Source organism: Nomascus leucogenys, chromosome 11, assembly GCF_006542625.1.
Source record: "Nomascus leucogenys isolate Asia chromosome 11, Asia_NLE_v1, whole genome shotgun sequence".
NCBI classification, from domain to species: Eukaryota; Metazoa; Chordata; class Mammalia; order Primates; family Hylobatidae; genus Nomascus; species Nomascus leucogenys.
The window spans coordinates 56,289,759-56,302,952 of record NC_044391.1 but is presented as its reverse complement, the minus strand read 5'-3'; the positions used below and the strand labels follow the sequence as shown (position 1 = coordinate 56,302,952).

The 13,194-nt window shown below is 47.3% G+C and overlaps 1 protein-coding gene across 2 annotated transcripts; it reads right to left on the bottom strand.

Moving 5' to 3' along the window:
- Positions 1–6,063: 6,063 nt before the first annotated feature.
- On the bottom strand, positions 6,064–10,157 carry LACRT (lacritin). Of its 2 annotated transcripts, none has more exons than XM_030823097.1 (5): positions 10,052–10,157; positions 8,442–8,495; positions 7,495–7,632; positions 6,994–7,095; positions 6,064–6,206 (listed from the first exon to the last, which is right to left on the bottom strand). In XM_030823097.1, exons 1-5 carry the CDS (start codon positions 10,107–10,109, stop codon positions 6,145–6,147), a joined length of 414 nt encoding a protein of 137 aa, XP_030678957.1. In that variant the 5' UTR covers positions 10,110–10,157; the 3' UTR covers positions 6,064–6,144. The 2 variants fall into 2 exon arrangements, with proteins under 2 accessions (XP_030678957.1, XP_030678958.1); XM_030823098.1 differs by having other exon boundaries at positions 6,994–7,062; positions 10,052–10,142.
- Positions 10,158–13,194: the final 3,037 nt, after the last annotated feature.

Below are 13,194 nucleotides of genomic sequence, written 5' to 3'. Positions count from 1 at the left end.
TATATTCACGTTGTTATATAACCAGTCTCCAGAACTTTTGCATCTTGAAAAACTGAAACTATATTTATTAAACAACTCCTTATTTCCCCCTGCCCTCTGCTAGATTCAAGTTGTCTTCCCCCCCTTCCCTCCCTTCCCTCCCTTCCCTCCCTTCCCTTCCTCTTCCCCTTCTCCTTCCTTCCTTCCCTCCCTCCTTCCTTCCTTTCTTCTTCCCTCCCTCCCTCCTTCCTTCCTTCTTCCCTCCCTCCCTCCCTCCTTCCTTCCTTTCTTCCTCTCTTTCTCTTTCTGTCTATTGAGAGACAGTCACACTATGTGCAGGCTGGTATTGAACTCCTGAGCTGAAGCAATCCTCCTGCCTCAGCCTTCAGAGTCACTGGGATTACAGGCGTGGGCCACTGTTTCTGGCTAGAATTTTATTTTTAAGAAATCTCTTTTCACTTATGTTTCCTATTCCACGTGTTCAGTTCTCTTTTTCAGGAGCACTCATTATACATATGGTTGCTCTGGTTACAAACAAGGTGACCTTGCTTTTGCTCTTCTGGGTATGTCATGTACTTTAGAGAAGTCTGCATATTGCCAGCTCTGCCCATGATCTGTTATTATGGGACACTGTGTCAGCATCCTCCCTCCATTTGGTTCCAGTTTCACTGGAATTGGCAGAATTTCTTCAAAGAAAGTGTTATTTGGGGTTGTAAGGGCTTTCTATTTTCATCTAAGATGGAATTTACATATCTGCATTTATTTTCCTTGTTGTAAAATTCAGTTGGTTTCAGAGGTAAGAAATTAGTAGATATATCTTTATTTCTTTTCCTTCATTTAGAATTATGTTATTGAATGTTTTCCCCATTAATTTGTATATAATTTATTTAGAATATCATCCATATCTGAATGTTAAAACTTCCATAACCTCAGAAAGCAGGAAAACGACTGTCAACCCAGAAGTAGCCTGTTTTTCATTAAATCAGCATTTTCAGTCATTTCATGAAATATTCAGTGGAAAGGGAGGTAGAAGGCTATGCTCAGCCTTCCATCTGGTACAGATGTGTTTGTGTATGCCTTGAGTAGTTTGAACATTCCAGGGTCCACCCTGTCCTCACAATAAAGTCACATGGTCCACAGGCCTGTGCCACAAGGGGGAGCTATCTGCTCCTTGTTTCTCACAGACCCTTTGGATTGCTGCCATTGTCTCTGGGGTTGGTAGGGATTTCATCAGGATTGGGGTTTTCTCTGAAACAGTATCTGGGGTTAGCTCTTGCCCCTTCATCAGGCTTTGTCGTAATCACTGTGTGTCCAAAGTCACCAATTTGTGAATGTGAAATGGTTGAAGTTTTCTCTCCTTTGAGGAGGATGAACCTGGGGAATTTTGGGGGTGCTGTAGGCAGGTAATCCCAGAGCCTGCTTCTCCTTCATTCAGTACACAGACAACTGGTTAACCACCTGTTACCTGCTGAGTGTTAGGCGTTCTGAGATGAATTCCACCTGGACCTACTTCTGAAATGTTGCCTCTCTGGTGAAGAGGTATTATAGCAGACATGCAAATGCATATTCTAAGAACAGAGAGGATGGAGATATTCATCTCACAGGATATAAATGAGGAGGTGGGTGGAAGTGGGTGAACTCATTCAACATTGAACCAATGTTTCTTGGGTGCTTTCTGTGTTCCAGGCACTATTCTAGGCACTGGGGATATAGAAGTAAAAGAGCAGACAGAAATCCCTGCTGATATGGCTTTGCTCTGTCCCCATCTAAATTTCATCTTGAATTCCCATGTGTTGTGGGAGGGACCTGGTAGGAGATAATTGAATCATGGGGGCAGGCCTTTCCTGTGCTGCTCTGGTGATAGTGAATAAGTCTCATGAGATCTGGTGGTTTTATAAAGGGGATTTTCCCTGCACAAGCTCTCTTCTCTTGTCTGCTGCCATGTGAGATGTGCCTTTCACCTTCCACCATGATTGTGAGGCCTCCACAGCCACTTGCAACTCTAAGTCCAATAAACCTCTTTCTTTTGTAAATTGCCCAGTCTCGGCTATGTCTTTATCAGCAGCATGAAAACGGACTAATACACTAAACTGGTACTGTATTAGCACTGATTAATACAGTAGAGTGGGGTGTTGCTGAAAAGATACCTGAAAATGTGAAAGCAACTTTGGAACTCGGTAGCAGGCAGAGGCTGGAACAGTTTGGAGGGCTCAGAAGAAGACAGGGAAATGTGGGAAATTCTGGAATTTCCTAGAGACTTGTTGAATGGCTTTGCCCAAAATGCTTATAGCAACATGGACAATAAAGTCCAGGCTGAGGTGGTCTCTGATGGAAATGAGGAACTTGTTCTGGGAACTGGAGCAAAGGTTACTCTTGTTATGTGTTAGCAAAGAGACTGGCAACATTTTGCCTCTGCCCTAGAGATTTGTGGAACTTTGAACTTGAGAGAGATGATTTAGGGTTTTTGGTGGAAGAGGTTTCTAGGCAGCAAAGCATTCAAGATGTGACTTGGGTGCTGTTAAAGGCATTCTGTTTTATAAGGGAAGCAGAGGATAAATGTTCAGAAAATTTGCAGCTTGACAATGTGATAGAAGATAAAATCCCATTTTCTGAGGAGAAATTCAAGCTGGCTGCAGAAATTTGCATAAGTAACGAGGAGCTGAATGTTAATCCACAAGATGATGGGGAAAATGTCTCTAGGACATGTCAGAGGTTTTCACAGCAGCCCCTCCCATCACAGACCTGGAGGCCTAGGAGGAAAAAGTGGTTTTATGGGCCAGGCCCAGGGTACCCGTGCTCTGTGCAGCCTAGAGACTTGGTGTCCTGTGTTCGAGCCACTCTAGCCATGGCTGAAAGGGGCCAACATAGAGCTTGGGCTGTGGCTCCAGAGGGTGCAAGCCCCAAGCCTTGGCAGCCTTTATGTGGTGCTGAGCCTGTGAGTGCACAGAAGTCAAGAATTGGGGTTTGGGAACCTCCACCTAGATTTCAGAGGATGTATGAAAACACTTGGATGTCCAGGCAGAAGTTTGCTGCAGGGGTGGAGAACTCATGGAGAACCTCAGTTCTGTGGAAAGTTTGGAACTCCTTAGAGATTAGTTAAGTGATTGTGACTAGAATGCTAGTTGAGATATGAAGAGTAAGGCCATTCTGATGAGATTTCAGACGGAACTGAGGAATAAGGTATTGGAAACTGGAGTAAAGACCATCCTTGTTATAAATTGACGAAGAACTTGACTGAACTGTGTCTACATTTAAGGGCTTTGTGGAAGGCCAAACTTGAGAGTGACAAACTAGAGTATCTGCAGAAGAAATTTCTAAACAAAATATAGAAGGAGGTGCATGGTTACTTTTGGCCACTTATGCTGAGATTTGGGAGCAAAGGAATAATTCAAAGACAATTATAAAGATAAAGAAAATTTAGATTAAATGGGAAGCAGAGTGGAAAGAGTTGGAAAACTGTCAGCCTGGCCACATGAAGAGTGAAAAAGTGCATTCAGAAGAGGAGATCAAGGATGCAGCTAAAAAGATTAGCACAGCTAGAAGGGAGTCAAATGCTATTCCTCAAGACAATGAAGAAAGACCTGAAATGCATTTCAGAGATCTTTGAGGGTGCCCCTCCTGTTATAGGCCCAGAGGTCTAGGAGCGCAGAATGGTGCCTTGGGACTCTGCCCTGGAACCCCAGTGCAGAGCTTCATGGCTGCCCTAGCCAAGGCTCAAATGACCCCAATTGTAGCTTGTGCTGCAGTTTTGGAAGGTACAAGCCATAAACCTTGGCAGCGTCCAGGTGGTGCTGACTCTGCAGGCTTGCAGACAGAAAAAGCTGTGGCAGCTTGGCAGCCTCCACCAAGATTTCAAAGGGTATCATCAAATGCCTAGGAGCCCAGGCAAAGATTTGTCACAGGGGCAGAGCCACTGCAAAGAGTCCCCATCTAGTGGAGCCATAGAAGTAGTGCCACCATAGAGAGTCCCCATTAGGGTAATGCCTAGTGGAGCTGTGGGAGTGGGACCACTACTGGGACCCCAGAAGTGTGCAGTCACTGGCAATATGCAACACCCACCTGGGAAAGCTTCAGGCACCAGACTTCAATACCTAGGAGCAGTCACATGGGCTGCACCCAGAAAAGCCATAAGGGTGAGGCTGCCTGAAGCCTTGGAGGCCTAAGCCATAACCCAGTGTGGATGGGAGGCCACACACAGAGTCAAAAGAGATTATTCTTCAGCTTTAAGATTTAATGTCTGCCCTGCTGGGTTTCAGATTTGCTTGAGACCTGTTACTTGTTTCTTTTTGTCTGTTTCTCCATTTTGGAATGGGAATGTCTGTTTTATGCTTTTACCACAATTGTATCTTAAAAGTAGATAACTCATTTGTATTTCACAGGCTCACAGATGATACTCTGGACTTTGGACTTTTGATTTGGTGCTGGAATGAGCTAAGATTTTGGGGCTATGGAGTTGGAATGAATATATTTATATTTGAGAAGGACATGAGTTTCAGAGGGCCAGGAGTAGAATGGTATAGTTTGAGGTTTGTCCCCTCCAAAACTTATGTTGAAACTTAATCCCTAAAGTAACAATATTGAAAGGCAGGGCTATTAAGAAATGATTGGGTCATGCTGGGCGCAGTGGCTCATCTCTGTAATCTCAGCACTTTGGGAGGCCTAGGCAGGTGGATCACATGAGGTCAGGAGTTTGAGACCATCCTGGCCAACATGGCAAAACCCCGTCTCTACTAAAAATACAACAAATTAGCCAGGTGTGGCAGTGGGCACCTGTAATCCTAGCTGCTTGGGAGCCTGAGACAGGAGAATTGCTTGAATCCAGGAGGCAGAGGTTGCAGTGAGCCGAGATTGAGCCATTGCACTCCAGTGTGGGCGACAGAACAAGACTCTGTCTTAAAAAAAAAAAAGAAAAAGAAATGATTGGGTCATGAGGTCTTTGCCCTTGTGAATAGATTAATCCATCTATGGATTAATGAATTAATGGGTTAATGGATTAATGGTTTGCCACAGGAGTGAGACTGGAGGCTTTCTAAGAAGAGGAAGAGAGAACTGAGCTAGCGTGGACAGCCACCTCACTATGTGATTCTCTGTTCCAGCTTGGGATCCTGCAGAGATTCCCTGCCAGCAAGAAAGCTCTTGCCAGACATGCCCCCTTGACCTTGGACTTCCTAGCTCTAGAACTGTAAGAAGTACATTTTGCTTCTTATAAATTATCCAGTTTTAGATATTCTGTTATAGGCAACAGAAAATAAACTAAGATGGGGTGGGAAGAACAGTCTAGAATCAATGACTCTGGGCATGTTAAAGAGCAGAAGACCATGTGCCTGGCCTGGGGAGGGGTCTGGCAGAAGATCTGACTGCTTTCTTTGCCCCCTGAAGTCATGAGTGATCTTCCCTGGTTCATCTGTGTGCAAGACACAGCCATGAGCTGTAGGGGAGGAAAACAAAGTTGCAGGAGGAGGAAGAGGTGACCGAGACCCATTTGAGAGACTTTAGTCCTTTGGGGAAGATAATTCACACATCTAAAACACAGTCAAAAGTGGTTTCTCTGCACCACATCACAAGAATAACTGTAATGGATTCAATTGGTCTTTTTAGTCAAGTGCCAGTTCTTACTGTATTAGCTCATTACTTTACTGTCTGACCTAATTAGCCATTGCCAGCCACTTTGGCCCAGTGTAGAATGTACGAATAGAAGGCAGGAGAGATGAATTTCCGATAAAGGTACCAGAAAGTGGCTTTAGTATCAATGGCCCAGGCTTTGATTATTTTCAGGATGATAAATCCTGGTTCTTTGGAATTTGATTTAATTTTTGGAAATGCTCAAACATCACTAGGAGTAATGTGTGAAGAATAAGAGGTGGACGAAAACTGGAGTGGCATTTGGACTCAAAGGAGGCTCAGCACATGTGGATGCGGCTCAAAGTGAATAAAAGGGCTTGTTAGAGGCTCTGCCTTTTAGGCAGGCTGTGACTGGCCAAGGGCCTGGGTCAGGACATCCTATGCCTTGTGTTGGTACAGGGAGGGCTTTTCTCCCTGCCCTTCCTCCAGGGCCCATCCCATAGAGCACAGGCACACAGCAAGTTGGATGCTTTCATTTTAATAGCTCTGGGCTACAAGGGTATTTAAGGCTTTAAGTCCAATGATCCCATTCTTTTCAGCTTCTCATGCCCACAGTTTTAATAGACCGAATTTCTTCAGTAATTTTTGTGCAAATTCACTTCCATCTAGAAGGAAAGATGAGACAAATGAGGCTTTTAGGACCCCAGGCACCAGCTCCACCCCTTCCATTTCTCCTCAATTCCATCTTCTGCTTTCCAGACTTACTGAGACTCTGGAGAGGCTTACACAGAAGTTGGAGGGATTGAGATTAGATTCACCAGAGCCTGAAGGACCTGCCCTCTTCCCCACCTTGGCAGGGGCAGGGGGCAAGAAGAATAGAAACAAGCAGGCTCTGCTGTGGGAAAATTGGGGGTTAGACCCCAGGTGAATCAATATCAGACAACATGGCACATTGAATCTGTTCTTTTTTTTGAGACAGGGTCTTTCTCTGTCACCCAGGATGGAGTGCAGTGGCACGATCTCGGCTCACTGCAACCTCTGCCTCATGGGCTCAAGTGATCCTCCCACCTTAGCCTCCCAAGTAGCTGGGACTACAGGCACGTGCCACCACGCCTGGCTAATTTTTGTATTTTTTTGTAGAGATGGGGTATCGCCATGTTGCCCAGGCTGGTCTTGAACTCCTGGGCTCAAGCGATACACCTGCCTTGGCCTCCCAAAGTGCTGGGATTACAGGCGTGAACCACCGTGCCCAGCCGGCAATTTGAATCTGGATGAGAAATTGGAAACATATGAAAGCACAAAGTGAGGCGTCTTCAACAGCAGGGGCTGTGGCAATTCCAAGTCTCATATGTGAGGTGGAAATGGGGGCAAGTTCTCTCCCATCTCCCACCCCCGGATGGTGGGTGCTGAGTATTCTCATTCCCACAAAGCCTTGCCTTGGGATACACTCACTTTCAACGAATTGTTTTCCACCTGCCACGCCTCCATGCAATCCTTTTCCTGCTCTTGCAAAGGCTTGTTCTTTTAGTAAAATACTTTTCTCCACTATGGATTCTAATTTTGGAGCAGAACAATCGCATCAGCAGAAAAGTCACCTCATTTAAAGAGAACTCTGCATTGCCCCGCCTGCACCTGCCCCCCACCCCCACTCCACCCAGGACATCATCCCTACAGAAAGTCCTAAAGTGCAGAAGTTTTGCTGAGGGCTCCAGCACTTCTCTCACAGGCAGTTGTGTGAGCCAGGACAGAAACCATGTATAGTGCAGGCCGCAACATCTACTATTGTGGAAACGTTGTGTGTGGGTGCAGTGCACAATCCCATTTGTGCCTTTGTGTTCAGGTGTTTGAGTTTACCTGCTTCTCACCAGGCTTATCTCTGTGTGTGGAGGTGTGATGTGGGCCTGCAGCCAGAGACTTTTCTAGGTTGTTGATCTGGCATAGAGACAAACTTACTCAGGGGGTTTAGTTCCTGCCTGCTTGAGGTGACCTTGGCTGTCCCCTGAACTGCTGCCGAAGTCTCCTGGGCTGTTGTGGTTGTCTCCGGGGGTGAAGCAGATTCTGCTGGACCTGAGATCTCTTCATTAGGCTTAGCTGTGAATGCACAAATTGATTGATTTTAGCAAAGTCAACGTGTTTGTTTCTTTTGGAATGGGTTGCAGGGCCCCAGGATACCTAATGTGTGCTGGGTGCCAGGATACAGAAGTGATATGGCTTAAACGCTGGCCCCTTACAGGAGACAGCATTTCTGCATGCTGCGTGTCTCTTGGAATGCAGTGGGCAGGGTTGGGGAAGGATTTGGGCTAGGGGATGGTGAGAATCAGGGAGCACTTCATAGAGAAGCTGGATCTTGAAGGCAAGATGTTAGCAGGAGAGGATGTTCTAAAGGGGCTTCCCTGGGGGCAGGCAGCGAGTAACAGGTCAGGCTAAGGCATGTGTGGGATATGTGTGGGGAATGGAAACAAGTTCAATTTAGCTGATGTGGGTGTGACATAAATGAGAGTCATGGAAAACGGAGTTGGAAAATGAGGTTAGAGGCCAGATAATGGTTATCTTGCTGAGGAATTGGGAGTAATGGGAGGTGTTTGCAGGTGAAGGTATTAATGCCATGTGAGACATTGCCCTTACCACTTAACCTCATATTTCTCTCCCTTTTATTCACACTAACCTTTTCCCCATGCTCCCTATTGGCCTTGCCTTTCTGGGTCATCCTCTTTTGTCTTTAGCCTTGTGCCATTTCAACCCATGCTACCTTCTTTATTAGATTACCTGCCCCTCCCCATTACCACCAAGCACAGAATCCAGATCTCCTCCCACTGGCTTCTTCTCCCAGCCACCACTCACATCCTTAACTGTTAAACCTTCCCAACGAGGGCTAGGGCAGGAGGGAGAGAAGGACTCACAGGTCCCAGCTTCCTGGGCAGGATCAGCATCGGTCAAGTCGGAGGAGGCATCTTCTGCAGTGGAGGAAACACACCAGAGGAGAGGAAGGACCAAACCGGACCTACCTGAGCCACCCTCCCCTCCCATTTCCAAAGCTTATCTCCTGGGAATGCTCATGGATAGAAGGGGATCAATTTCCCTTTTGGTTGGACATGCCCTTCCACCACATCAGCAGGTCTACTGGGGCACTCTCTGATGTTTAACTCCTGTGGCTTTTGAAACAGGTTCCCCTCTGAGAAGTGTAATGTCTCTTGGAACAGTGCCTTCCTCCTGACTGGCCCCTGGCTTGGGAGGCTTCCCTGAGGTGTCTGTCAGGGAGCTGGCCATGGTCAGAGGGGCTCAGCCTCCTCTGTGGTGGAGGAGGACAGTAAGTGGGGGTCATGGGGCCATATTTGAGCGATTTGCAGGATCGAGACCCCAGCCCTGATTCCCTTTATTCTTTCAACACAACATTTATGCAAAGCTCTGTGCCAAGAGATGGAGGTGCAGTGCTGAAGAGGGCAGACAAGACCCCTGCCCTGACAGAGCTTACGTCTGTCTTTTTACGAAATTATTTAATGGCTGGTGTGACAGTGCTGGAAGGGAACGTGCAGCCTGGTGCGAGAAGGGCACATGGATCTGATTTGTTCCGCATGTGCATGGAAGGCCTTTTTGGGGAATTATATCTAAACTGAGATTTTCTAGATGAAAAATCATTGGCCAGGTGACATTAGAGTTGGTTGGGGGAAGAGGCCAGGGAGAGGGAAAGCATTCTAGATGAGGAAAGAACAAGAAGGAAGATCCTGATGTTCAAGGAACAGCAGGATCATCATGGCCCAAATGGTGCTTCTGTGGATTAAAAAAGGCATCCCAGCTGGGCACAGTGGCTCATGCCTGTAATTCCAACACTTTGGGAGGCCAAGGCAGGTGGATCATGTGAGGTCAGGAGTTCGAGACCAACCTGGCCAACATGGTGAAACTCCGTCTCTGTTAAAAATACAAAATTAGCCAGGCATGGTGGCGTGCGCATGTAATCCCAGCTACCCAGGAGGCTGAGGCAGGAGAATCGCTGGAACCCAGGAGGTGGACGTTGCGGTGAGCCGAGTTCGCGCCACTGCACTCCAGCCTGGGCAACAGAGGGAGACTCGGTCTCAAAAAAAAAAAAAAAAAAAAAAAAAAAGCTTCCCTTCCTCCTAAGAGACACAGCCAGGGGCCAGGCTCACTGCTTGGCAAGTAGAGTGTCAGCCAGATTTTAGCTTCTACCACTCCTTGCCTGGGCACCCTTGTGTAGGAGACACCCTGCTCAACTATATGCAGGGGACACCAGAGAAGCCAGTGTAGCTGAGGCATAGTGGGTAAACAATGGTGTGTGAGGAGATGAGCTGGGAGGGCAGGCAGATGCCAGAGAGTTCTGGGTTCCTCTGGTGAGTGGAGTGCAGAGGCCATGTGTGGAGAACTGGGAGAGGAGTCACTTGCAGAGGCAGGGAAGCCAGAATAGCACTGAGAGAGGAGGAGAGGGGTGAAGGCAGGAGTGAGGGCCTCCTTGGACTGGGAGGACTCTTGTGGGGCACAGAGGAAAGGCCATACTCACCAGCATAGACCAGGGCCCCTGCTACAGCTGCCAAGAAGAGGAGGGTGGTGAATTTCATTCTTTGGGATGAGGAGTGAATATAACCACAGAATCTGCAGAAGGTCTGGGGAATAAGGATGCTGAAACTGCTGGGCCCTTTTAAGGATATCAAGGGCCAATGGGAACCAAGCCTGGAGAGCTGTGACTTCCGCATCCTCCTCCCCTTCTTCCCCAAACTGTCACCTGGTAAGTCAACAAAGGCTAGCTTGGGCTGGCTGATACCTGGGATCCTTGCAGGCAGGTCCTGGATAGGAGCCTTTCTCTACTAACTCCCAGCCATCCCTTTCCTTTCTCCCTCCTCCCTTCCCCACCACACCTGCCCTCTGGGTTCACACCCCTGGGCTCTCAGGGATGGTAGGTAGAGCACATTTCACTTGGGGAGATTCTGGGATGTGTCTGTTGAGGGTTCTGGTAGAGAAATCTTAATCTTGTCATCTCTCCAGGAGGAGGTTGAGGGCTCAGGAGATTACATTGTCCACCTTCTGTCCCAGTCTACATAGGACTCAGTGCAGGGTTTGAAGGTTTCCCTAAACTAAGTGGGCCCGTTTCCCTGGGAGGCCACACCTAGAGCACTTGAGGCCTGAGTTCCTGGCTGCTTTCTCCCCGTGAGGGGATGGGTTTGAAGGCGTGTGTGCCTTCTCTGGAGTTCTTCTCTGTTCTTGACATTATCCAGCCCCTAAAAAGAACTCCTCCAGGCTCACGTAGACCTGTCGATCTCTGTCTTCAGGCCTAATCAATGGGACCCCACATTTCTGAGAGAATCTCCTGGTCAAAGCATGATGGTGGTTCACTGAAACTGGAGCTTGGTTCTGACTTCAAGTGGGGATCTGACCCATGGTGTGAATAATCCAGAAAAGCAGATTATTCTAAAGAAGATTCTCTTTGACTTGGCATTTCTTCCTCTCCTGATCTGGGGACTCTAGCGATCTGGATTTTTAGTTCTGGCTTTGTCATATGGAACTGTTAGGATTTGAAAAGTGATAGGATTTTTATTTGTTGTCTAGGAGTTGTGGCTCCTATGTACAGCATAGTGGTGAAAATTAAGTGAGATAATATATGGCAAAGCATTTTTTTAGACAGCGAAGTTCTATGGAGTTGTGTGGGGTTCTTGTACCATCTTACCAGGTAGGTTTTTGTCCAGGCTGGTGCTAAATGCTAGATATTAATAGAACGGGCCGTGGAGCAAGAGTCAGTTGAGGGGCTGAAGGGTGGAGAATAAGGTGCTGGATGTCAATTTGTGACTTTCCCCTTGCTTGGTGTTGGCATTCACCCAGCCCCACGTGGGCTGATTCCGGAGGCTTCTCTACCTCATGGTAGCTCTGAAGATGACTGTGAGAACGGGGTATTGAAGAGTTTTCAACATGAGGGTGTTTTGTGTGCCAGGGTTTAGAGCATTAATCTTTTCAGGAGATAAAGGAAGATAAAATTAATGGGGTGGGACATTAAAGCCTTGGCAATTGTGACCTGCCTGAGGGTCTGGGCCTGGGAGCCTTGAAGGTGGTGGCGGCCTTACCTGGAATGGGGAAGGCTGAAGAACAAGAGAAAATTTTGATAGCACAAATGCCCTGGGTATGTGCACATACGTGTGTGCACGTGTGTGTACACTGCAGAAGGAGAAGTCCTGCAGATCCCAAACAGATCTAGATCCCAAGCAGTCTCCATGAGCACATTAAAAAAGTCAACAGGAGCAAATTATGCTATTTGCACAAGACTTTTCTAAGAGGAAATGAGAAATTTGGCATCAACACTAGAACTGTCACAGAGCAGGGTCTTTCCAAATGTCACCGCATAGCCCTTTCCTCTCCCAAATCTTCCTCCTGGCCTCAGTAATTAAAGAGGCAAGCATTTACATAAATAGGGATGAGGTGAAAGCAAGGACATTTGTTTTATAGAAAATTTTCATTACTCTATAACAGGGCGCGGAGAAATGTTACCCCAAATTATACAGCCTGGGAAAGAATTGGGTGCATAGATTAAAGAGGCCGACCTCATGGATATGGGTGAGGGGCTGCTCTGTGCGATGTCTTGACGGACCTCATGGATATGGGTGAGGGGCTGCTCTGTGTGATGTCTTGTTTTCTAGGTTATCTGACCTCCATGATGACTGTCAGTTCGCTGATCTGTGTCTTGTCTCATGGGCTGCTCGTTGTACCTCTCTCCCCTTTGCCTCAGGTTTATTCTCTCTCATCTCTGCACTAGTCTGGAAGGATGCCTCTATGGGCTGTATCACCTGGGCTCCCATGCCCTCTAGCTTCGAGTTGAGTTTGGCCAATGGGAGACACAGGTGGGAGATGGGAGGGTGGGAAAAGGGAGAAGTCAAGGCATTTGTTCCTCCTGCTCCCTCTCTTGCTTTGGCATGTGTGGTAGGATGACTTCAGAGATAGTTCCTGGTGATGCCTACGTCTTGGCATTGGTGCCCTGCTGTAATTTCCTCTGCTTAACTGGGCTGGGTCTTGAGATTCACTCCTAACAAATAGAAGATGGCAAAGTGATGAGGTAGTCAGTTCTGAGACTGTGACTTTAGTCTTGTTTACACACACTCTGTCTCTGGATCTTCTCAGCTTGCTCTGATGAAGTGAGTGGCCGTGTGTGAGGCTGTCCTGTGGAGAGGCCTATGTGGCAAGAAAACGAGGACAGCCTCCGGCCTGTAGCCAGTGAGGAACCGAAGCCCTTAGTCCAGCTATCTGTGAGGAACTCAACCCTGCCAGCTACCATGTGACTGAGCTTGGAAGTGGGTCTTTACTCAGCTGAGTTTTGAGGTGACCGCAGCCTCGATGATACCTTGACTGCAGCCTCATTAGAGACTCTGAGTCTGAGGGCGCATCTGTACCTGGACTGCTGATCCATAGCAACTGTGGATAAGAAATGATGTGTGAAGCCACCAAATGTTTGAATAATTTTTACAGCCACAGATACTTAATGCAGCATGGTGTGGCAATGGCTGTTTCTCTCTGACTGCAGCTTCTGTCTGGTCCCTGTTTCAGAGCGCCATCTCTTGGTGTCAGGTGACATTATTTACCCCCCCAACACGCTGCTTCAGACTTCCTGCTGTTACTAGTCCTTACTTGAATCTCTGTAAATAATAGATACATTTTTCCTTAAAG

Bases quoted from the DNA above. Each gene is read 5' to 3' on its own strand.
- LACRT (XM_030823097.1), bottom strand. From the start codon at position 10,109: ATGAAATTCACCACCCTCCTCTTCTTGGCAGCTGTAGCAGGGGCCCTG. The intron at 8,496-10,051 runs GTGAGTATGGCC...CCTCCACTGCAG, and splicing joins AGGGGCCCTGGTCTATGCTG to AAGATGCCTCCTCCGACTTG. The intron at 7,633-8,441 runs GTGAGTCCTTCT...GTGCATTCACAG, and splicing joins TGCCCAGGAAGCTGGGACCT to CTAAGCCTAATGAAGAGATC.